The sequence below is a fragment of the Cervus canadensis genome, chromosome 26 (genome assembly GCF_019320065.1).
Source record: "Cervus canadensis isolate Bull #8, Minnesota chromosome 26, ASM1932006v1, whole genome shotgun sequence".
NCBI lineage: Eukaryota > Metazoa > Chordata > Mammalia > Artiodactyla > Cervidae > Cervus > Cervus canadensis.
In genome coordinates this window covers 47,272,942-47,298,417 of record NC_057411.1, presented here as the reverse complement: position 1 = coordinate 47,298,417, position 25,476 = coordinate 47,272,942, and the positions used below count along the sequence as shown (strand labels likewise).

The window sequence follows — 25,476 nt, the reverse complement described above, 5'->3', positions numbered from 1 at the left end:
TCATCCATGTTGCTTCAAATGGCATTACTTCATTCCTTATAATGGCTGAGTAATATTCCATTTACACATCTTCTTTATCCATTCACATCTTTCTTCTTAATGCCTCCTTGATGCTGGGAGAAAGCAAAACGGAGTTTGTTGCTTAGAAGCGCAGTCCAGGCCCATCAGGGAATAACCCCTATTTCTTCTGCCACTGTGTTAAGCAAGCAGATGAGACATCCCAGGACTTGGGCCCAGCAAGTGCAAAGTTTGGGGGTGACTCATGGGGAGGTGCTCACCAGGTCACATTCACAACCCACCTCCTCAGTTACCAAAATGCTGTATCACCCATGCCCAAGTCCCTTGTCGCCAGCCCTGATGTTAAAGGGACCAAGTGACATGATGTAAATGAAAGAGGGCTTCCTCCCTCAACAGCTGGGGTGACCCCTGTGAGAAGTAACTCCCTTCACTACGCTGTAGGCAACTCAGTGGAGCAGGGGCTTCAGAAAGGGGGCAGCCAGGGACAGACAGGAAAAGACCCAGACTCGAATCCCACCCAAGCCCTGGTCACCACTGGTCAGGGCATTATCACAACATCATCGTCTTGCTTTCACTGCCTGTAAAAGGAGGAGCGATCTTCGTTGGCCCTCCCCTCTGGATGGATAGGGGAACATTAGGAACAGTAATCCACTCTCCACGAAAGCGCTTTGCAAACTATTGCGATCTTCCCTGGTGGCTCAGTCGATAAAGAATCCGCCTGCAGTGCGGGAGACCTGGGTTCGATTCCTGGACTGGAAAGATCCCCCTGGGGAAGGGAACTGGCTACCCAGTCCAGTATTCTTGCCTGGAGAATCCCCATGGACAGAGGAGCCTGGCGGGCTGCAGTCTATGATTTTGCAAAGAGTTGGACAGGACAGGGCAGCTAAGCGCAGCAGAGTAACCACAAAAAACAGTAAGAGGGACTAGTGGGGTTTTGTTTTGTTTTATTCTTTATTTAAAAAAAATTATTTGGCTGCACCCAGTCTTAATTGTGGTACACAGGATCTTTTTCTTGTTCCAGTTATGGCATGTGTGGTTCCCCAAACGGGGATCGAACCCAGACGCCCTGCATTGGGCACATGGACTATTAGCCACTAGACCACGAGGAAATCCCAAAAACAGTTAGTGTTGACCTCAGACACTGATATGCCGAATTCCCAACACCCTCTGTGCGGTCAGTCGCAGACTCCGTTTTCTCAGTAAATAAGCGAAGAAGGGAAAACAGACCAGGCTGTCATGGATGTAAAAGAATTTTTGCTTGAAATATATTCTTCCCCCCGGAATTATGCCTTTTGGGGTAGCAGTATTTCTACATCAAGGTCTTCATGCAGGAAGAAGAAACTAAGGAAATCTGCACTTTTCCTTCTAAAAGAAGGGAGATCAGAAGAAACTAGTGTTACTCAGTGAAAAGTAAACTGTATTGTCCCTGACAAAGTCTCCTGGGATTTTCTTATATTGTCATTCAGGTGAAAAAAAATTTTTTTAAACTGATGTTTCTAGGAATCAAAAGGAAGATAGTTTCTCTGTCCTCAAAAAAAAAAAAAAAAACATAGACCCATAGTCATGCGAACATGACTTTTGATGTCATATAACAATAAAAAAAAAAATCAACTTTTTAAAAATCTCCAAAAAGGCGATGTATAGATGTGACTTCAGAAGCAAAGACAAACCTGGAGTAACATGACTGATGACAGAGAACTGGCTAAGCGCCAGCTCAGGACCAGGCCTGGTGCTTTACACGCGTCATCTTGTTTAAATTCCAGAGCATCCCTGAGAAGGATGCTGCATTTTGAGCACAGAGAGACTGAGAACTGGCCCCAGGCCACACAGTGATAAACCGGGGCACAGGATTAACAAGCAGACCTGTTTGACTCCTGACCTGTGCTCACCTTCTAGGCCTTCCCCCCACCCCTGTCAAGCCCCCAGGAGGGTTTTCAGCTGCCTTGCCACCCCCTCCTCTAGCCACTCTCCATCACCTAAGCCATCGGTGGCCTGCGATTCCGGAGGCTGGCGGACAGGAGTCCCTCCACCCTAGGACATCTCCTTTTTCATGAGGACACATGTCCTTTCCTGGGCCAGTCTGGGGTCACATGCATGCCTGTTGCTCACATCACGGCTCCACCTTCTCACCCTGGGTGCAGGGTTTTTTGTGTCATTGGAGGCAAAAGCGTCTTAAAGAGGTTCCGTCCTCTCTGGCCAGTGATGGAGGCCACCTGGGCATTTGACCAGCAGCCCAGCTCGCCTGAGCGGCCAGCTTGTGTGGTCCAGGTGGACCACACACAGTTTCTTAGTCTGCTACTTGGCTCTGGTCTCCAGGATGGGGTGAGGCCTTTCTTGCTGTTGTTCTGTCCTGAGTTGTGTCTGACTCTGTGACACGGTGGACGGTAGCCTGCCCGACTCCTCTGTCCTTCAGTATCTCCCCAGGTTTGCTTAAACTCATGTCCATTGAGTCGGTGATACTATCTAAACATCTCATCCTCCGTTGCCCTCTTCTCCTTTTGACTTCAATCTTGCCCAGCATCAGGGTCTTTTCTAATGAGTCAGCTCTTTGCATCAGGTGGCCAGAGTATTGGAGCTTCAGCTTCAGCATCACTTCTTCTAATGAATATTCAGGGATGCAGTCTGTGATTCGGCAATCACCGAGTCCAGTCTGTTGACCTTGGGCTGTCTGCTGATCCGATTCTCCTTTTTGCATATTATGCCCTCGAGTACCTAAGGGGTGACTTGGAAACATTTCTGCTATCTGTAGGTAGATATTCTTTGTCCTGGAGAAAAGTCCATTAGACAGCCTGATTTCAAAAGTTTTTATTAAACAGCAATTAGTCTGGAAGTGGGGACAGTGTACAAGGAAAATATGACGTATTCCCTTTTCACGAGGGGTTCTGCTCTAGAAGGGAAAACACTTCTACTCGTATTTTGCAAACTGTTCTCCAAAACAGAAGTCCCTGATCATAGAGCTTGGTGGTAAAATGCTAGTTTGAATCATATAAAATTGCCGCTATTTGACAGTTTCTTATCTGGCAAATTTGATTTTTTTTAAGGGGTTCAACCTAGTAATACATTTGGGAAATCCTGTCACCTCCTCTTGGGAATTCAGCTGATGGCTCTGAGAATTCCTGCAGAAAATTTGCTTCATTGTAATTCATTCAACATTTTATTCCAAACTACTTCAACCTGGGATATTTTTTATTCTTTTGCCAAATACTTGCTAATATATGCAAAATATATAATAGGAAATATTGATAATACACATGTTATAGGCCCTGGACTTCATTTTCTGTCAATCTTGCCCCCCCTCCCGCACCGAATAATATCAGACACTCTTCAAATATGCTATTAATATTATGGGCTGACGTTCCATGTGTCTGCATGTGATTTTCCCTCTTTTCTGTCTGGAAAATTCCTTTTCACATTCAAAACCTAGCTCAATGGACCTTCCTTTTGGGGGGGTCTCCTTTATTTTTGTTTATTGGAGGATAATTGCTTTGCAATGTTGTTTTGGTTTCTGCTATCCAATGATGTGAATCTGCTATATGATGCCTATATCCCCTCCTCCTTGAGCCTGCCTCCCACCCCCCACATCCCAACCCTCTAGGTCATCACAGAGCGCTGAGCTGAGCTCCCACTAGCCATCTATTTCACACATGAATGCGTGCTAGCGTGCTCAGTCGTGTCCAGCTCTTTATGACCCCATGGACTATAGCCCACCAGGTTCCTCTATCCCTGGGATTTTCCAGGCAACAATACTGGATTGGGTTGCCCCCTCCAGGGGATCTTCCCGACCTAGGGATCAAATCTCTGTCTCTTGAGTCTCCTGCATTGGCTGGCAGATTCTTTATCACTGAGCCACCTGGGAAGCTCCCAACGATTCTACACCCTAATCCTATTTCTACTATTTTATTTCTCACAGTGTAACTTCATTATTGTTCACTAGTCCGTCTTCCTAAGAGACAAATTCCTTGAGAGAAGTAGCTATTTCTGGTATCCTTAGCCCTTCACATAGCATCACAACACACAGCAGACACTCTGGTTTTAAAATCTGAGGCTGTCCCAGGTGAAGTTGATCAGCCTTATTCCATCCCATAATTTTACATTGCATCATTTTGCATCATCTTCCCTGATGACTGATATCATCGGTTTATCCCGAAGAGAGGGTTGGAGACGATTAACCAGCTGCTGCTCAGTGCTCCGTCATGTCCGACTGTTTCGCGACCTCACGTACTAGCCCTCCAGGCTCCTCCATCCATGGGATTCTCCAGGCAAGAATCCTGGAATGGGTTGCCATTTCCTCCTCCAGGGATCTTCCTGACCCAGGGATCGAACCTTGACCTTTATGCCTGTTGCATCGGCAGGCAGACTCTTTACCCCCGAGCCACCGGAAGCCCCGTTTTACACATGGTCGTGCATATGTCAGTGCTCCTCGCTCAGTTCAGTGCCGTTTCCTTCCCCTGCTGTGCCCACAAGTCCATTCTGCATCTCCACTCCTGTGGGCACTCCTTTCTGACCCTCACACAGAAAAGAAAGCAGCTCCCTTCTCTGAGCCAAGGCGTCTCAGCCACGCCCACCCTGAGTGTCAAAGGGGACCTCAGGGCTGGGAGTCCGGTCCCTGCAGTTTCATCCAGTGAGCAAGACCCAGACCGGATGCTCCTCTTCATACTGGGTGGGAACATAAAGTTAAGTGGGAGACACTGCTTTTTCTTCACCTGCTTGTGCATTTTCAGGCAGGAGTGGGTTAGAGAGAATAAGCCCTTTATGACATATACAGAGGTCTCATTTATGTTTTTGCTTTTCACAATGAATTATATTCAGTGGCTTTGTTTTCACTTGTCCATCTTCCTCACTGGGCTTTGAGCTCCTCTGAGTTATGGAACAGGGCTTATTTATTTCAGCATCCTCAGAAGCTAGCCTAATGTCCATCTAATCTCTGGTAGATCCTTGGAAAACAGTCTTTTAAAATTGTTACTGCCTTTTTAATGGAACACAGAGAGTAAGAAACCACCAAAGGGCTAGATCCTGGTGAAGGAATGCCTACCCTGGGCATTCTGAGCAGAGAGATCTCACAGTAAAGGGCAGTGTGGGGAGGGTGCTGCTGAGGGCGGCCGGGTACCTTGTGGACAGGTGGAGAGCCAGGGGACCCCCAGAAGCATCCTCTGACCCTGCCCTAGCCCATGCTGGGTCTAACGTCCTCCTCCTTGTTGCCATCTCAGCTGAGCTGTGCTCTTCAGAATCCATGATGGCAAATGAAAAGAACCATTTCCTATCATTTTGTATCTACCCACTTGGCAAGCTTATTTCTTCGAGGGTAAGACTTGTGAAGATATACAGAAACGGGCGCCCTTATAAGCTGCACAAGGAATATAGGTGAGAGCTACTCTGTTTCAGTGGGCTTCCCTGGTGGCTCAGGGGTAAAGAATCCACCTGCAATGCCGGAGACTCGGGTTCAGTCCCTGGGTGGGGAAGATCCCCTGGAGGAGGAAATGGCAACCCACTGCAGTATTCTTGCCTGGAGAACCCCATGGACAGAAGAGCCTGGTGGGCTACAGTCCATGGGGTCACAAAAGAGACACGGCATTGCAATTAAACAACAAACAACTGTCTCAACATTTTATTTCCTTTCTCAGGACTAGCACAGGCCTTTAGCAAAACCAGAGATGACAAAGCATGCATCTTCCTTACCCGAGTGCTTCTGGTACTAGAGGCAAGAGTCTCACAAAGTCACCCGGAGTGTTAAAGGAGGGGCTGGAAATAGTGGGCCAAGCCCACTGGGGTAAGACTTGGTCTCTAAGACCCTCAGGAAGGCCTTCCTGCTCAGCTCATCCATCGACAAGTATCATGATGTCCTGTGGATTTAAAGATGGAGCCTGAGATAGAATAAGCACTGCTTGGATATTTGTCATATTTTGCTGTGTACAAAATTTGGGAGTGCAGCCAAACTCACTCAAGCTTGGACTTTAAAACCTATGTCATTCCCCAAGGTGCCGTGGACAGGGCATTCGTTGTTATTTAGTGATCACCAGAGAGACGGGAGCTGTGCACGGGTCACCCTGCTCTGCGGGGCTCCCCCGACCCCCATGTTTAGGTTCATTTACCTTGAAAGCTAAAATTAGAGCCTGGCTCTCCACGCGAAGGCTCTGTTGGTGTAATTAATAATGCAGAGTCCTCACGTGCTATATGATAGGAACTGTGTTGCTAATTATATTGTTATGAATGTGGTTTTGAGTATTATTAATGCAGGAAATAGCAATTCTTAAAAGCTCCACTGTTAGGGAGATTTTTGCTTCAGGAGGCAGGAGCTGGCCTGGGAGCATTACTCTCTTGGTTAGCAGCATTAATCTGTACTCTCTTAGTACATTTAATTAAAAATTGTGACTTCCCAGTCATTGTCATTTTTATGTAGCCCCAAAATAGAATTTTAGTGGAGGGCAGGGCCTTTTATATACGCACCATCTGTCCAGCCAGGAGATGGTGAAGGAGGCGGGCTTGTCGGTTGAAGTCTTGCCTTCCTGGGGAAATCACATGGGAGCTAAGAGAAAGGGACCACCATGGACAGCATGACTCGACTGTGTCGTTTGCTGTCACATTTCTAGAACCCACTTCCGAGAGCCCATCACAAACCACCTAAGAGCCCCCCAACCCTGGCTGTGAAGTTTGTTATTTCTCTCTCTCTCTCTCTCTCTCTGTATGTATGTTAGTTTCAGGTGTGTGGCAAAGTGACTTGGTTATACATCTACATATATCCACTAGATGTTTTCCCCATGTAGATCACTGCAGAATATTGAGTAGAGTCCCTTGTGTAAGACAGCAGGTCCTTATTAGCTATCTATTTTAGACAGATACAGTTCATTATTCCCTGTATGTGCAGATTTGGCCTTGTCTCATCCAACAGATGAGGTAGCAGCTATTTTTATTTTTGCGGACGTGATGCTTTTATAACTTCAGAAATGATTGTGGCAGTGGGAAGGGGCGAGGGCATGGTGTTCTACAACTTAAATATCTAATGTGACTTAAACCTCACAGCAACCTAAGACTAGGCATTCACCCCATTTTGTTAACACAGAGGCTTGAGGAGGTTAAAGGGTCACCCAGGGTCACTGAGCTGACAGGGGCCACTGGAATTTGGAACAGGGTCTGAATTCACACCCCAGCCCCTCCAGGTTTCCTTCGCTGAAGCTGATGACTCTACCATCTGGGGTAACAAACACCCCACTTTGAGTGGGACTGAGCAGTTTTCGGGATGTGGGACTTCTGGTATTAAAATTTGGGTCTGTCCCAGGTGAAGAAGTTGATCACCCTCATTCCGTCCCATAATTTTTCATTACATCATTTTGCATCATCTTCCCTGATGACTAATATCATCGGTTTATCCCAAAGAGGGCGTTGGAGACGATTAACCAGCTGGTGCTCAGGGCTCAGTCATGTCCGACTCTTTTGCGACCTCATGTGCTATAGCCCTCCAGGCTCCTCCGTCCATGGGATTCTCCAGGCAAGAATCCTGGAGTGGGTTGCCATTTCCTCCTCCAGGGGATCTTCCTGACCCAGGGGTCAAACCTTGTCTTTCACGTCTCCTGCACTGGCAGGACCGCCACCTGGGAAGCCCCCAAAAGGGGTTGACCTCCAAAGAAAGTCAACGTGACCACAGAGGGGGCAGATGCCACCAAGAAGGACAGAATTTCCCTGAAACAAACGTGACCCAGGAAGTTGCACTCAGTGGCCATGAGTCAGTTACCAGCAGATGCTAATCCCTCTGTCGGAAAAGATTTCTGCTCGTGTCAAGTTTGGGAAAACATAACGGTATTGTTTGATGCCACCTGTCGTGGAGACAGAGAAACACACAAGGTCTGTTAGGGTGACAGAGAAAAAGGAATGTTTATCACATGTTCACCTCTCCAAACAATTTGCAGCAGAGTTAAGAAACCCTCCATGAACATGCCAAAGAGGACCCGGCTGGGAGATTTTACTAATAAAGATGAAAACATGCTACTATGAATATTGCTGGCACTAAAGAATAGGAAATAAATGCCTGGAAGTTTGTCAGCTTATTAATCATTCCTTTGTAAGTGGTGTTCTTACTTCCATTGCTACAGCATCTAACCACAGTTCATTGGCTGAAGGCCAGGCTAGCTTTCACGTTGGTATGTTACCATGCACTGGGGCTCTGTGCTTCTTGTCCATTTACTAGTGCTGCAGACTTCCCATAATTTAGTCTAAAAATAGCACCAGTCCTGTGAAAAACACTGCGTTTGTGCTTTAGCCGTGGTATAGAAACCTAAAAGGATGTGTATGTGTGTGTATCACATATATGTGCACAAGTGTGTGCATGTGTATATGCGTGTAAGTGTGTATTGTATTTGTGTATATTCCATATCACTGTGTATGCATGTGTGTGTATGCATTATGTAAGTGTGCACTGTGTGTGTGTGTGCATATAGGCGTGTGTGTGTGTGTGTGTGTGTACCTGGAGAACATATTGTGATGCCTGAAATCCATAATTTCTTATGCTCCTGAAAACCTTATTTTTGGCATACTGAAAATTAAAAGAAAAAAAATGAAAAAGGAAAGTTGGGAGGATAAAAAGGAGGGCAGTAAAGGAAGCTGATTTTTTTCCCCAGAACCCTAGCTCTGTATAATCTGTTTATTTTTAGTGCCCAAGAGGATCACGCTAAGCCAGAATGAAACCTTAAAAACAACCTTTTATTAGAGCCTGTCATTCCTAAATGAAAACTGTGCGGTGCTCACCTTAGGTGCTCTTCTGCTTTCCCTCATTGTTTGAACTGCCAACTGTCCTCAGAAAAAACGATCCGTTGGCATGTTTCCTTAGGTGATGTAAAACCGCTTCCCTCTGGGGTACTCTTGGACAGAAGACTCCCAGATAAAAGTTATTCCAAGAGTATGGCTCTCCTAAACCGCATCCCTGGTTTGCATACGTCCATCTGTCTACGCAGCAGCGCGCCAGTGGGCCACGTGCAAGTCTGGGTGACAAGGCGATGATTTATTTTGGACCCCGAAGAACTTGAACAAGACGAATAGTGTTTGAGAAGCCACGTGAACCAGAGGGAGCCGCCAAGGACACAGGTGAAGAGTGATAGGAGATGCATTTCATAATGGAAACTCGAGGTGCGGGAAGAGTGATAAGGTGTCTCTGCTGCACAAACAGAAAAAGCGAGCAGCTTGCCTATCAGATGCATCGGGTGTTAGGATTGGACGCAGGACTCCTGAATAACGTGTTGTTGGCCTTTTGGAGAAATTAAGAGGAAGGAAATGTCATTCTGAAACTTCACGCCAGATAGCGAAGAGAGCGGGAGACCAGGAAATCGTCACTTCCCAGGCTGCTTCCGAAAGATACCGCTGGGAGCGGCAGGTTCCAGGGAGGTCACAGAGGCACTGGGAGCCCAATGCTGGCCCCAGGAGAGCGCCCTTGGCAGGATGCTTTTTAAATCAATCTTGATTTCAAAACCGGTGTGCTCAAAGAAGGCATAACTTTGCAACAGCAGAGGAGGGTGGTAGAAGGAATGTGGACTTTGGAATAATCCCTATCTTCAATTAGATGTTTATCAAGTACCTGCTATTGGCTGTGATCCTGTCAAGAGTCTAGGATTAAAAGGAGTGAGAAAGAGAAAAACCAGCATTGTATATTAATGCATATATGTGGAATCTAGAAAAGTGGTACAGATGAACCTATTTGCAGGGCAGGAATAGAGATGCAAATGAAGAGAATGGGTGGTGTTGGTTTATTCGCTCAGTCATGTCTGACTGTTTGCGACCATGGACTGTAGCCCACCAGGCTCCTCTGTCCATGGGATTCTCCAGGCAAGAATACTGGGGTGGATTGCCATTTCCTTCTCCAGGGGATCTTCCCAGGGGTGTTGAACCCGCATCTCTTATGTCTCCTGCATTGGCCGGTGGGTTCTTTTTCTAGTGCCATCTGGGAAGCCCAAATACTCCAAATATACGCCAATAAATTTTTTAAAATAAATTTTTAAATAAATTGGACCCATCTAGATAATTCAGACTACTCTCTCCATCTCAAGGTCAACTGATTACCAACTTTAATTCCCTTTGCCACAACCTGACATATTCACACATCCAATGAGACTCTGCAGAGCTATGAATCTTCCAAGCACAGTGACTTTAGCCAAAATGTCCAAATTTTCCACCTTCCTTGATTTTTTTCTCTCTTTGGTACTCCTCACTAACACATATCTTTTCTTTTAAAATGTATCCATCTCCTTCACTAGAATGTAGTTCTTTAAGAGGAGTGGGCTCCAAAATCACTGCAGATGGTGACTGCAGCCATGAAATTAAAAGATGCTTACTCGTTGGAAGGAAAGCTATGAACAACCTAGACAGCATCCTAAAAAGCAGAGACATTACTTTGCCAACAAAGGTCCATCTAGTCAAGGCTATGGTTTTTCCAGTGGTCATGTATGGATGTGAGAGTTGGACTATAAAGAAGAGCTGAGTGCTGAAGAATCGATGCTTTTGAACTGTGGTGTTGGAAAAGACTCTTGAGAGTCCCTTGGACTGCAAGGAGATCCAACCAGTCCATCCTAAAGGAGATCAGTCCTGGGTATTCATTGGAAAGACTGATGTTGAAGCTGAAACTCCAATACTTTGACCACCTGATGGGAAGAGCCGACTCATTTGAAAAGATCCTGATGCTGGGAAAGATTGAAGGCGGGAGGAGAAGGGGACGACAGAGGATAAGATGGTTGGATGGCATCACTGACTCAATGGACATGAGTTTGGGTAAACTCCGGGAGTTGGTGATGGACAGGGAGGCCTGGTGTGCTGCAGTTCATGGGGTCGCAGAGAGTCGGACACAACTGAGGACTGAGCTGACTGCCACGGCCCCTCACTGGAAGGACGTAGTGTTTGCACATGTTGGTTATTTTCCCCTGGGAACTGAGAAACTGCAGTTGTGCTGAGGCAATGTTTATGCATGGGCGTTTATGAATGAGGCCTTATAATCTCAATAGTGTGGGTGGGGGCATTCTGACTTGGTCCTTGGGAGTTGTCAGTCACAGGTTGCAAGGAACACGGCTATCTGCTTGTGCAGTTAAAACCTTCTTGAGCATTAACTGCGTGCATACCCTTCCCTCCTGCCCTGCTGTAAATACCCTCGAGGCTGTTAAAGACAGTGTTGCATTGTGGGGTTTGGGGCAGCATTCCCACAGCCACTGTCTGGGAGGACGGCTGGGTTCCGTCCAGTCGGGGTGGGCATGTGGACTCGTCTCTCTTGGTCCTGGGCACCCAGGGCACAACTGTCTGTGGAGTGCCTGCCTGCCTGGGAGCTGCTGCCAAGCAACAAAACCTCCCAGCCGCTCTGCCCTGAAGCAAAGCGGAGGAGTAACTTGGTACTAGGTATTATTTTTTAAAATAAAATAATTTTTATTTTATTATATCCCAGGTCTCCACTTCCTTGCAGTGTAGTGGGGAAGCTATGATAGTTCTCTGTGTCTTTCAGGCAGACCTAAGATAGTCACGCTGCCTTAACAAAATACCACAGACTATGTGGTTTAACCAATAGAAATCTATTTTCTTACAGTTCTAGAAACTGGAAAGCCCAAGATCAAGGTATGGCAGGGTTCCGTTTCTGCTGAGAGTTCTCTTCCTGATTTACAGAGGACTTCCCTCTTGCTTCGTTGTCCATGGTAGACATGGAGAGAGAAAGATATCTGTGATGTCTCTTCCTCCTCTTACAAGGCCACCAATCTGTCAGATTTGGACCCCACTCTTATGAGCTCACTTAACCTTATTGACCTCCTAAAGCCCTGTCTCCAAATATAGTCACAATGGGGGTTAAGACATCAATGTAGGAATTTGAGGGAGTCACATTTCAGCTCAGATTAGCTATGGTATCAGTTATTTAATCAAAGGCTAATCTAGGGTTTGCTGTAAATTTATTTGCATCTGGTTGGCTTTGGTGATCATCCAGCCCTCAGACTGAAGGCAGGAGGAGAAGGGGGCAACAGAGGATGAGATGGTTGGATGGCATCACTGTCTCAATAGACATGAGTTTGAGCAAGCTCCAGGAGACAGTGAAGGACAGGGACGCCTAGTGTGCTGCAGTCCATGGGGTCACAAAGAGTCTGACATGGCTTCGCGACTGAACAACAACAGCCCTCAGTTGACTTTAAGTGAAATAGATTACTGCTGGGTGAGCTTCATCCAATCAGTCGAAGTTCTTAAAAACAAAACTGCGGTTTCCTGGAGAAGAGGGAATTCCATCTCGAGATGGAAGCTTTAACTCCTGCCTAAGATTTCAGCTCTGGAAACTATTTCAGACTTGCTAACCACCACAGTCACGTGACCAGTTCCTTACAATACATGCACACACTCACCCTTATCTCCTATTAGTTCTGTGTATTTTTCTGGAGAACCCTAACGTAGTGACAGACAATAAAGAGACTCTTAGAGTAATTCTGAGCCGCTGACCTTTATTTTCAGGGCTGTGTGTATGTGTTCAGCTGCTCAGTCGTGTCCAACTCTTTGTGACCCCGTAGACGGTAGCCCACAAGGCTCCTCTGTCCGCAGAATTCTCCTGACAAGAATATTGGAGCGGGTTGCCATTTCCTTCTCCAGGGCATCTTTCCGACCCAGGGATCGAACCCGCGTCTCCTGCATTGGCCGGTGTTTCTTTACCATTGAACCACCTGGGAGGCCCCCTGGTTCATCTGAGGGTGCAATAATTGCTCAACAAGAATTTTTTAAAATGTACCTAAAATTTGCTCATAGCCCTATAGGTAACTGACAGCACACTCATTAGATATTTATTAATGATCATGGGGTAGTTCCAGGCAGATGTCATCTCTTTCCTTTGGAAACATTCCAGCTCCTATGCCCTCAGATTTAGAGATGCTAGTAGAACACATGAATATGATACGTGTGGCCAAGGCTCAGTGGTCAGAACAAGTTATTTATAGGAAAGGCATGTTGACTGAACGTTTTAAACATCCGTTGTATCACCAAGATCTAGTAATTAACTTGTGTGTATATATGTGTATACTGTTCAAGTTTTTCCGTAAGATAGTACAGAGAAACCCAAACAAACTTTTCAGCCAGCCTAATATACTGAGCAGAGAATGCCCATTAAATTTTACTAGGTGTGTTCTGACAAGGTTCCAGATGTCTTCCATGAAGCCCCTGCCTCACAGACTGATGATCAGCCCCATCATAATAAACACATCTAGAAAACACTTTCCATATGTTAGAACCTAAGGAAATCCACTTTACACGGATTTTCTTGTTTCTCCTAACATCCTAATTAGTTAGATACCACTGTTACCCTGTCTTTGCCAATGGAGAAGTTCCAACACCGAGAGCCTGAGTAACCCACCCAAGGTCGTCCAACCACGAAGTAGCTGCGATTTGAACCGGAGACACAGATGCATGCTTAACCCCCACGCGGGATGCTTCCGCACACCTTTTTGTGCTCGGTCGCTCAGCCATGTCCGACTCAGGGTAACCACGGACTACAGCCCGCCAGGCTCCTCTGTCTGTGGAATTTTCCAGGCAAGAACACACCTTTTAGATATGGTCTGATGTCTGACAAACCATGAATGCCAATCGGAATCTATCCAGGAAAACAAAACTCACAGCAGGCAATTTAATAGAGATATAATACGGCACCAGGGGAAGATGAGGCAGCCGTAAGTCTATTTACTGCCCTCCTGGGAAGAAAGGCAAGAGGGGTTCCTGTCAGGCCTCCTGGGAGAAGTTGGGACCATCGTGGACCCTGGTGACAGCTTGGACCTTGGAGAGGCCATCTGAACCACAGAAAGGACAAGAAACACGCTGACTTACCTTGCCCCATGCCGTCCCATGAGCGATGTTCCCCCAACACCCATGTTTATCTCCAATCTCAGGAAGTGACTGTTTGGAAATCCAGTGACTAATGCGTTGGTAAGGAGAGGAAAGAGTACAGAGACATGGGGCGGGGGAAGGCCAGGCAAGACAGAAGCAGAGGTTGCAGGCCTCGAACCTGAAGCCGAAGAGCAGCAAGGATAGCCAGAGCCAACGGAAGATGGAAGACGCGAGGAGAGCTTCTTCCCTAGAAAATTCAGGGGGAGCACAGCCCTGCTGTCACCTTGATTTCAGACTTCCGCCCACCAGAACTGAGAAGGAATACGTTTCTGTTGTTTTAAGCCACCTGGTTTGCCTTCCTCAGTTATGGCAGCCCCACTTAAATAGCTCAACCCACTTCCCCCCAGGCTCCCCTGATTTCTTCAACTGGCCCAACCTCACCCGAGGCCAGTTGGCAAAAGCAGCTGTGAAATAATATGCAGAGGTCTGTCCTCTGCAGGAGAGCGGGGAGGAATGGGCGGGTCTAAGGACAAGAAGACAAATGACCAGAGCAACGTGGAAGGGGTACCCGGAACGACTGACGGGGTGGAGGGATTCAGTCCATGGGTCAGAAGGAAAGAGAATAAACATTCGAAATCTTGACCCATCTCATCATGGGCCTGACTAGTACAGCAGAAACCAGCCCTGAGCTTGGCTCTGCAGCTCAGGAAAATAACCCAGCGCTTCTCCCCTGAGGGTGGGTCAGAAAAGCAACCAGTGGCCTCCGTGGTCACGTACAGGCATCCTTCCTCATGGCCTCAAAATTGAGGTCAAGGCACAGATTCTGAAATGCACATGCGTGAGTCCTTGCTCAGGCAGAGGACCGTCCCTCCCATCCCTCCAAGGCCAGCGGGGGTCCTCTGTGCCCCCTTCGCTGACGGAGCCTGCAGAGAGCTGCCCATCTCTGGCGGACGTGATAACTTCCCTGAGTAATCAATTTGCAAAACAATTGAGAAAAGGCAAAGGCTCCCCTGGTTGAATCTTCAGATAAAAAAAAAGAGGATGTTTTGAATTTGACAATCAATCTACCTTTAATCCTATCAGGAAATAAACCCAAATCATAATCTGATGTTTTGGAATTGCACAGCTTCTCAGGGAAAGCCTCCCCCCCCCTCCGCCCCCTGGTTTTCATGCTTGAAGGCAGAGTGGGTTTTACTCCTGTGGGTGCCTGTTATTCATTCTTATCTGTTTCTAGGGGAATTATCTGCTTGTTTTGTTTCCTTCTAGATTCTGTAAGTTATATTTTTTTCTATTGTTTTATATGAGATCTCTTTTTGTGCTGTGTTTCTTAATTAGGAGAGGCTCCTTCACCCTTAGATAAGAACTTGTTCTTAACCAGCCCTCCCCTATCCTCTGATATCTTTCTAATTCAGAGTTACCCAGAAGAGTAAGTTACTGGGGGAGACAGAAAAGAAAAAAGGACTCTGGTCTGTGGATTTGAACATTTTGTATTTATTGCTAAAAATGGATTATTATCAGAGACCTGGGTCTCCTTCACTGCAGGCAGATTCTTTGCCATCTGAGCCACCGGGGAAGCCCTAAGCATCCTAGAGTGGATAGCCATTCCGTTCTCCAGGGGACCTTCCAGACCCAGGAATCGAACCCGAGTCTCCTGCATTGCAGGTGGATTCTTTACTGTCTAAGCCACCAGGGAAGCCCAATCATCAGAAACATTAGCTACTAAATTTCCATGTACCATTGGCCTGATTACCATCCCTTGGAGCATCTAGAGCCCCTAAGTCTCAAGGAAACAAGGTGATTTACTTCCCCAACTAGCTAACCAATCACATCACACGTTGATCTGTTGGCTCCGTGGGACTGCACCACAGATGCAGCCAGTATTTATCATAATGTCAGTTTCCATCTTTTGAGTACCTACCTCAGTCCAGGCATTGCATTAAGGATTTACATGTATTCTTACACATCTTCAGAGACAAGCGTCAGTGTCCCCATTTTACAGATGAGGAAACTGCAATTCAGAGAGGCTGAAATTCTTGGTGAAGAACACACAGCTAGTAGTAAATGGCAGACACGTGGGTTTGAATCCATGTGAATCTGGCACCAAAGCCTGCACCCCTCTGTATCACCCTTGTCTCCGTATAGACACATCTCTCCGTGTGCATTATTCCTTGCACAATACCGTGTGCAAGGAACAATATAAAAGACAGAGAAAGCCTTGGAACTTGGTATCTTAGCAGAGACTTAGGCCATTCGTAATCAGAGAGGTAGACAGCAGAGCAGTAATGAGTTAAGAGCGCAGGGCTGGAGTCAGGCAAACTTGACTGTGAACCTCTTTTCTGCCCTTCAAATGGTTATATAAGCTTGGATACATTATAAGAATCACACTCTTTAATATCAACTCTGGGTGACTTAATGGCTTTGAATCTCTGAGTTTTCTCACCTGTTAAAAGTGGAACAGGAAGTGGTGAGGGTTAATGGTATAATATGTGGCAGGTACATACTCCAGAGACAGACATAGGTTAGATATTCCACAGTGATTATTAAGGTATGACTCAACAAATATTTGAGTATGCCTAATACCGTGTTAAATAAAAGGGAGAGAAAAGTAGAATAGGGCTTGCTATAGATAAGACGATGAAACAAATCCACAAGAAAGGAAAATTCCCAACGCAAACATAAACTCTGGGATGTATATAGATTAGTAATAAGTGCTGCAGATGTAAGAGGCCTTTGTGAGTGAGGATGGTCAGAGACACATGTTAGCTCTGGGCTGGACCTTGCAGACCTTAATAGTCATACTGGTGAGAATCAAACATGGTTTGCCGACAGGGCCAGACTGCAAACTCTTTAGTGATCCACACCAAAAGAAGGAGCTCGCTCTAAAATATAAATCAACCACTTTATTGAATACATTGTTTAGTTCATCTGACATTTTTTGACACAAGACTTTTTTAATGAACTGAGTTATGCCCTGCCTCAAGCTCCTTATCCCTTCGAGGACACATAACAAATGGTTTGCAGAGCACCTCCTTTGAGTAGCATTGGTCTAGGAAAGGAGTTAGCAACCTTTCTGTGAATGGCCAGATGGTACATATTTTGGGAGTTTATGGGTCACATAGACTCTGTTGTACTTATTCAACTGTAGTGTTGCAACATAGAAGCAGCTCAGGACAATACAAAAGCTTGGTCACAGTAAACCCACTGGCTGTAGCTTGCCAATATCCCATTAAGATGACTGAGAAGGAGGGAAGAAGTTCTTTAAGGCAAGAACAACATGAGCAATGGCCTAAGCTGCTGTGATCACGGTGACCCTGGATGAACCTATATACAAACAGTAGGTGGTTCAAGCTCAGAGCATGTCATCCATCATCCAGAAAGACTGAATTAAAATGTTGTGGTCAGGACCCAACTTTGGGAGTTAGCCAAAGGCCAATCCCAAGGTATCAGCTTTTTAAGCCAGCGCCAACTCAGCAGGGCTTCCCTGGTGGCTCAGACGGTAAAGAATCTGCCTGCAATGCAGGAGACCCCGGTTCAGTCCCTGGGTCAGGAAGGTCCCCCTGGAGAAGGGAATGGCAACCACTCCAGTATTCTTGCCTGGAGAATCCCACTGACTGAGGAGCCTGGCAGGCTACAGTATTGGGGTTACAAAGAGTCCAACATGACTGAGCGACTAACATTTCATTTCATTTTCAACTCTAATAAGTACCACCCATTCCCAGGTTCAGATCAGGAGATGAGCAAAAAGAAAGAGTATGGGTGTATAGTTATGTATGGCTAAGGAGAATCAAATTTCTCTGGGAGAACTGTTAGATGAAAACAAAACAAAACGGCATGCTGTCTAGATTTGGTAGGCTGTTTGTTACTATGACGGGAAACTCAGGTTCGATTCCTGGGTCGGGAAGATTCCCCTGGAGAAGGAAATAGCAACTGACTCCAGTACCCTTGCCGGGAAAATCCCATGGACGGAGAAGCCTGGTAGGCTACAGTCCACAGGGTCACAAACAGTCGAACACGACTGAGCGACTTCACTTTCACTTTCACTTTGTTACTATGAAAAGGCAGGAGTCTGGGGCTGAGCTAAGATCACCCGGCTCAGCCACGACAGGTAGTAATTGCATATATGCATGTATACGTGTATACATGCAAAGCATTCTGCACAGACACGGCAATCAGTTATCTAGTAAATGGACAAGTTCATCACCTCTAAGCCCAGAGGACAATGCCTAATTTGTCCGCCACTAGCAAATGGCTCTTTGCTATAAATCTGGCCACAATATCTGTTCAACATTCATTCATTCATCCCCTCAGCAAGTCATCATTGTGGTTATACGTTTGGGTTTCATACCAGAGGGTCACTGCTGGGCCATAATCCCAGAAAATGAAATTGAAAGCATCGAAGGCGCAAGGCCAGCCTAAAACTCTCACCAAGTATGCCCAAGCCATCCTCAGAGCTTGGCCAGGCTGGGCAGTGGTTTTCTTTGGGATCCTAGCTGGACCAGGCAATGAGTACCAGTCTAGGGGCTTCCTATTCAGAGAGATCTCAGGCCTTGCTCACTCCTGTTCCCTTACACAATGTCCTGGGATTCGCCTGGTATCCTCGAGAAACCTAAAAAAAAAAAAAAAAAAAGAGGTAAACTGAGGCAAGTTCAAAAGACCAGAAATCCAGAAAACCAGGAACAGTGGAGGAACTGCAACTTGGGAACCGTAGGCCGTAGCCAGCCCCAGCAAATCGGTTGAGGGCTTGGGGCGGGCTGTGTTTGTGGACGAGGCGTGCCAAAGAGGCAGGGGTGCGGCCAGCATTCCAGCCACAAGTTCATTGGCTGGAGGAGGGACGCGGATTCTGGGTGGCTGTTCCTTGGTCAGGAAGTCAGTTGACGTCATCTCTGTCGGGGAAACTAGTCTCTCCGTTCTTAAGTGCCCTTCTTCTGAGCCCCGGGGTCGAGTCTCTGTTTCCTAGCTTCTGCTTCTATTTTAGATCCTTTCACCGCTCCAGCAGCCCCGCAGGTGGAAAGCAGACTCAGGCAGGCTAATGCAGTGTTGCAAATGTCCTTGTCTGAATCTTTTCTTTTCAAGCAGGGAGACCAGGACTGGGAACTTTATAGCAAACAGAGCTTTGCAGATAACATTGTTCTGTAAAATCAGAGAACTCTGCTACTCTGCTCAGTTCCATTAACATGCATGTGAGGTTGGAGAGTGTGTGTGTGTGTGTGTGTGTGTGTGTGTGTGTGTGTGGAAGGTGGGGGCAAAGGCACCTTTGAAATCTGTCACTTCTTGTATAGTTTCTTACATAATCTCTACGTGTATATTACAAACTGGGGAGTCTTTACCTACAGTCAATGGATGGCAATGTAGGAGGTTTTATAAACTTACAAATATTTTGTGCAAAATTTGGGAGACAGGCTGCATAGCCTTCACCAGATCCTCAAGGGGGTCTGAGACTTCAAGGATAACAGGAATCCTGGCTCCAGAAGGATTTAGCGAGTGACTGCCGGAACCTACTCAACGAACCATCTTCCCGATCTCATTCCATAAGGCCTCAGGCTTCTGCTGTTTCCAAGATGCACTGGCTTGCTGCCTGAGAAGGAGGCTTTTGTCTGAGTTAGTTCTGCCACCTACAGCACGCAGCCGGGCAGAGGCGCCCGCTTGGCGCCCAGAACGGAAGGCTCATTTGCATACATGAATAAGGGGCGGTGCGCGCTGCCTCCCCAGCCTGGTACCCCTCTGCCAGAAGAAAAATGGCTTTGGGGATTCCTGATTAGTATTCAGAGATGCAAATTCCTTTGGGGTGAGTTACAGCGATGGGAAGATATTTTTACATGAAAGGGGAAGGGATAAATCCTGAGGATTAGCACCTGAAAGAAGTGTTGCCCAAAAACCCAAGAGGAAAGGGGGGAAAAGAAAGAGAAAATGAGCTTCTGAGTTCTCACGATAAATCCAACTCTTCCATTTCTTAGTATGTTCAACGCTGACCACCCATTCCAGGTCCAGATAGGTAACTTGTCATATAATAAAAATATTTGCCATCTAACTTGTAATCATGAAAATATTTGCTTCAGGAAGATGTGATTTTCTAAGCAGCTTAAAGTACAAACATAGGGTAGTGTTCTTAATATACTTAAAATCATTTTTAAGGGACTAAATCTGGGGGACTGAGATTATATTATTCTCACAGTTATGTCCTAAGCAGAGTGCCTGAAACTTAGGAGGAAACTCAGTAAATGCTTATTGATTTAATGTAAAAGAAATGTGGTTTGTTTTGCAATCTGCGCTGTGCTTGTTAATATATGATCATAATATCTACTGTTTGTTGAACTTACGTGTCAAGACGTATCATCTCAACTTTTTCAAATATCCGAGATACGTATGGTTTTACAGGTGAAACTGAGTGTCAGCATTATTAAGTGTTTCAGCCAAAGATAAGATTATACCTAGACTTCTCAGTTTTAAAGCCCATGTTTGTTCCACTCCATCCATGAAATTTTATACCCACTGTAAATCAATTTCTCAAGAATGGGAATTGACCACAAGGAAATGGTTTTAAAATCTTTACATTTTTTAATTAAAAGAAAAAGTTTTCCCAGTCCTTGGAATTTCTCTGAAAGCTTTACTTACTGTTCCAGCTTAATAATAGATGCAGATATCTTCTGACCCCGTCTGAAGCTAACAGTAGTTCTTTGATGGATAATGCCGTCTCATCTCTGTGTGGAGAGAGGATGTGGAGCCTTTCCCTGTGTGTGCTGTGAGCGACAGGGGAAGACCTGAGGGTGTCTGTAATTTGTACACATATTTTGATTTCCAGTAAAGAATTATTAGTAGAGGAAAACACACTGGAATATAGACTTAAATGTATAGCAACCCTCCCTCTTTCACAGGTTTTTCTTTATTAACATTTTAGGTTTCAAGTTCAGTTCAGTTCAGTCACTCAGTCATGTCTGACTCTTTGTGACCCCATGGACTGCAGCACGCCAGGCCTCCCTGTCCATCACCAACTTTTGGACCTTGCTCAAACTCATGTCCAAAACAAGTTGGTGATGCCATCCAACCATCTCATCCTCTGTCATCCCCTTCTCCTCCTGCCTTCAACCTTTCCCAGCATCAGGGTCGTCTCCAATGAGTCAGTTCTTTGCATTGGATAGGCAAAGTATTGGAGTTTCAGCTTCAGCATCAGTCCTTCCAATGAACACCCAGGACTGATCTCCTTTAGGATGGACTGGTTGGATCTCCTTGCAGTCCAAGGGAGTCTCAAGAGTCTTCAACACCACAGTTCAACAGCATCAATTCTTCAGTGCTCAGCTTTCTTTATAGCCCAACTCTCATATCCATACATGACTACTGGAAAAATTACAGTTTTGACTAGATGGATATTTGTCAGCAAAGTAATGTCTCTGCTTTTTAATATTCTGTCTAGGTTGGTCATAGCTTTTCTTCCAAGGAGCAAGTGTCTTTTAATTTCATGACTATAGTCACCATCTGCAGTAATTTTGGAGCCCAAGAAAATAAAGTGTCTCACTGTTTCCATTGTTTCCCCATCTATTTGCCATGAAGTGATGGGACCAGATGCTATGATCTTGGTTTTTTGAATGTTGTGTTTTAAGTCAACTTTTTCACTCTCCTCTTTCACTTTCATCAGTAGGCTTTTTAATTCCTCTTCACTTTCTGCCATAAGTGTGGTGTCATCTACGTATCTGAGATTATTGATATTTCTCCCGGCAGTCTTGATTCCAGCTTGTGCTTCATCCAGCCCAGCATTTCTCATTATGTACTCTGCATATAAGTTAAATAAGCAGGGAGACAATATACAGCCTTGATGTACTCCTGTCCCAATTTGGAACCAGTCTATTGTTTCAAAAAGGTTTCAAAAAGGTCTCAAATAAACAAGAAGATAGACAAGATTGAAGATGGGTTGGAACTAACCCAGATCTCACTACTTTGCAACCTGATGCCCTAGTGACTTTGTCTCTTTGACTCACACTGTACCTGCGTCACTCAAGCTTTGAGATCTTAGTCTCTTTTCCCGAAGAAACTGCAAATGAAAGGAGATCACAGTTGGCCCTTGAGTGGGGTTAGTTGAGTTAGTGGAGTTTGGCTTAGGTCATTGATAGCTAGGAAGGGCTAAGGAATTTTTCTAGATGAAGACAATTTTTATTATCTTGCTTAGACTTGAGAAGAGGGAAAGTGGGGAAGGGCAGTGAGAAGAGAAAGAAATTTGAACAGGAACCCCCTGGAGATCTGTGCATGGCTTGCTTCTGTATTTACCTCTGCTACAACCCAGCATTTGCAGGGCAGTGGCTCTCAGCTTTGGGTAATACTTATCAGAATTAGATAAGGAAATGCTCTTTTTAAATGCAGATTCAGGGTCCCACCTCCAGATTCCCTAAAACAGAAAAGGCAGAGCCCGGAAGTCTGCATTTTTAACAATCAACTCATCTGACTTTGATAGAAGTGTGCCTTAGACTTTGAGGAACATTGGCATAGAAAGGTCCTCCTGTCTTTCTGAGAAACATCCATTCATTTGAGCCAAGTCTAGGAACACAGAGATAAAAGGCATAGTCTCATTTCAGCATCCAAAGAGTTCAAAGTCAAGTGGAGAAGAGACTTGGAAGCTGATGGTTCCAAAATGTAAATAAGTTCATAGAGCAGAAAGAGCTCTGTGCTATGGAGAGCTGGAGAGGTATTCGGCTCAGCCCACACGGGAAGAAGTACACAGTCCTGGGGAGGAAGGCCTAACAGAAGAAGGGACTCTGCCTTCAAGGATGAGTGGGTGTAAACCAGGAGGAGAGGAGCGAAGAATTCCCGGTCAAGGGAACCCAGTGGACAATAAGAAGTGTGGCCTCTAGGGAAATACTCAGACGAGACACGACAGAAAGGGAAAGAGGTAGTAAAAAAAGATGGGCAGATGAAGGCAGAGATTGAACGTCTGTCTTTCATAATAAAATGACGTCTTTTCACACGGATGGATAGGTGCATTGCCAGGGCTTTCTGGGTGACATTAGCGGTAAAGAACCCGCCTGCCAGTGCAGGAGATGTCAGAGATGCAGGTTCAATCCCTGGATTGGAAAGATCCCCTGGAGCAGGGCATGGCAACCCACTCCAGCATTCTTGCCTGGGAAATCCCACGGACAGAGGAGCCTGTCGGGCTACAGTCCTTGCGGTCACAAAGAATCAAACACGACCGGAGAGACTTCGCGTGCGTGCACTGGTGCGTTGCCAGTGTTTGTATTGCTGTTGTTGCAACAGCAGTGGACGCGTTGTTCCAGCCTGTGGTCTTTGCCCTCTCAGCAACAGCCCTCTCAATGCAGCACCGTTCTGATGATCTCCCAACTGAGAAGGAATTCAGAAAAGTCCAGGGCAATGCTAACTGGATTTACCTTCTTATTTCATACATTAGTCTTTGTCGTCAGATGTCTTGGACTGCAGTAGAGCTGAAAGGTCTAACTAAAGGAAGCAAGAAGGGTGGCTACGTATAGAACCCAGAGCAAAAACCCCACACTGGATATATGTGGGAGTATATACGTTACCAATTTTCACATCTTGTGTAAAATACAGATGAGTCCATGGATAAAAATGAAGTCGTGTTCATCACGGTTTTTTATAAGAATTAGGATCAAAAAACATACTTGAAGTTACCACTTTGTTCTCAAAAGCTTGAATGATGATTTCACTGACAGAAAATCTACATAAACTGCCATTGTAACTCACAGTGTGTGGTTAGGCAAACAGGAAAAACAACGGAAATTAGAGTAGAAATCTGAGCATGCTGCGCTATATGAAAGAGCTTTTTTCTTTAACCAGAGAGAATCACTTCATTTCAGAATATAACTGCGTATATCCACCCAACCACCAGTATAGAATATGTGGGTAAATATGTGTGTGTGTATATAAATCACACTCAGCTGTAATATGATATTATAAATGATACTAAAGAGAGTGAGCATTATCAAGTGTTGGTAATATTTCTTTTCCTCCACACTTAACCAGAAAAAAATAAAAAATGCTTGGGGGGAGAGGGAAGAAAAGTGTCTTTACGCTTCTAAATGGATTCCGGCTGTTAATATTATTTATTGCAAATAATATTATCAAGTAGTGAAACACTGGTGTCTTTGAACTCCTTGCAGTTGTGTGTAATACTGGAGCCAATGCAAGAACTGATGTCCAGACATAAAACTTACAACCTCAGTCCGCGGGACTGCCTGAAGACCTGCTTGTTTCAGAAGTGGCAGCGGATGGTGGCGCCGCCAGGTAAGACCTCGCTCTTCACTCTCCATCTACATGCTTTTTCTGAGGCTTCTTCTGGGGATGAAGGGAGAGGAAACTGGAGTGACTATAAACGTATCAGGCAAAGTAGTTTATAAGGGATGTTCTGACCCTGATGTTGGATCCAAAGACACTGAGTTGGTGAAGGACAAGCATTCTTCTTCGATGTAGTGACCGTGCTCCACAGTCTCCTCACTTGCTAGATTTAGGACCTGAAACTCACAGAAGGAAATTGATTTCTTTAACGTTACCGAGAAGATGTTGATAAAGCCGAGATGAGAACCAAGGTTCGCTGTCTCCCAGGCCAGTGGTCGTTCCACTGGACAAGACTGGTAACCGCTGATGGCTTACTTTAGTTTTCTTTATTCTTTGAAGAATGGTAGAAATTAGGAAAAGAAAGGGGGAGAAGGAAGAAAAAAGGAAGAATGGGGGAGTGGGCAGAAAACAGAAAGAAGGAAGAGAGGGAGGGGGGAAGGAATAGATGGAGGAAGAACGGGAAGGAGGGAGGGAGAAAGTTTTGCCGTTTTTAAAGATACATAATATCAAAGGGTACTCTGATCATGAAAAGAATACATAAAAGGCCCCATTTCTCCCACTTCCCCAGGATGCAGTTTAGATGCTGTGGTCTCCTGCTGGGGTTCTGAAATTACTGCTCCGAGTCATCATTAATTGTCTTTCTATCTAATACATGTTCACTCCCAGATGTGTGCTGAGCCTCACTGATCATAAAAGCAAAATGTATCCATTCGCTAAAAATTATTTTTATGAAGAGTAATTATTAACAAGAGGGACATAGCTTTCTGAATCATGAAATATAATGGTCACCTTCCACTGGTAATTGGCCAGGCGTTTTAAATAAAGAGAATATAGTCAGTATAGTCAAGTACATGTTTAGAAAGCTGGGGAAATGAGCATTACTTTATATAGAATAGTTGCATCCCCATCTTAGGGGAATTTTCGACATTTAGAACATCATTTTTCAAAGGTATTAAATGTGCTTAAATTGGCCTTATTTTCTCTTTCAATAGCAATAAGGTTTTATGGGGAAAAAATTTCACTCACTACAGGTCTTGAAGACTTCTATTTCCTGATGTATGCACATGTAATTCATATGACGTGTGTGTGTGTCTGTCTGTGTGTGTGTGAGTCATTCGGTCATCTCTAACTCTTTGTGACCCCATGGACTGTCACCCACCAAGCTCCTCTGTCCATGGGATTCTCCAGGCAAGAACACTGGAGTGGGTTGCCATTCCCTTCTCCAGGGGATCTTCCTGACCCAGGGATTGAACTGGGGCCTCCTGCATTGCAGGCAGATTCTTTACCATCTGAGCCACCAGGGAAGCCCCGTAATTCATATATTATCCATTAATTCAGTCATTAACTCAGCAACTATTCACCAAG

At 45.4% G+C, this 25,476-nt stretch overlaps 1 protein-coding gene across 9 annotated transcripts in view; it reads left to right on the top strand.

The window, feature by feature from the left end:
* The window catches only part of LDB2 (LIM domain binding 2), a 439,535-nt gene that overhangs the window by 403,972 nt on the left and 10,087 nt on the right, over window positions 1-25,476 (top strand). For all 9 annotated transcript variants that reach the window (XM_043447878.1, XM_043447876.1, XM_043447883.1 and 6 more), the window contains exon 6: window positions 23,937-24,060. In XM_043447878.1, the coding sequence (XP_043303813.1) occupies window positions 23,937-24,060 (124 nt within the window). The remainder of the gene's footprint in view (window positions 1-23,936; window positions 24,061-25,476) is intronic.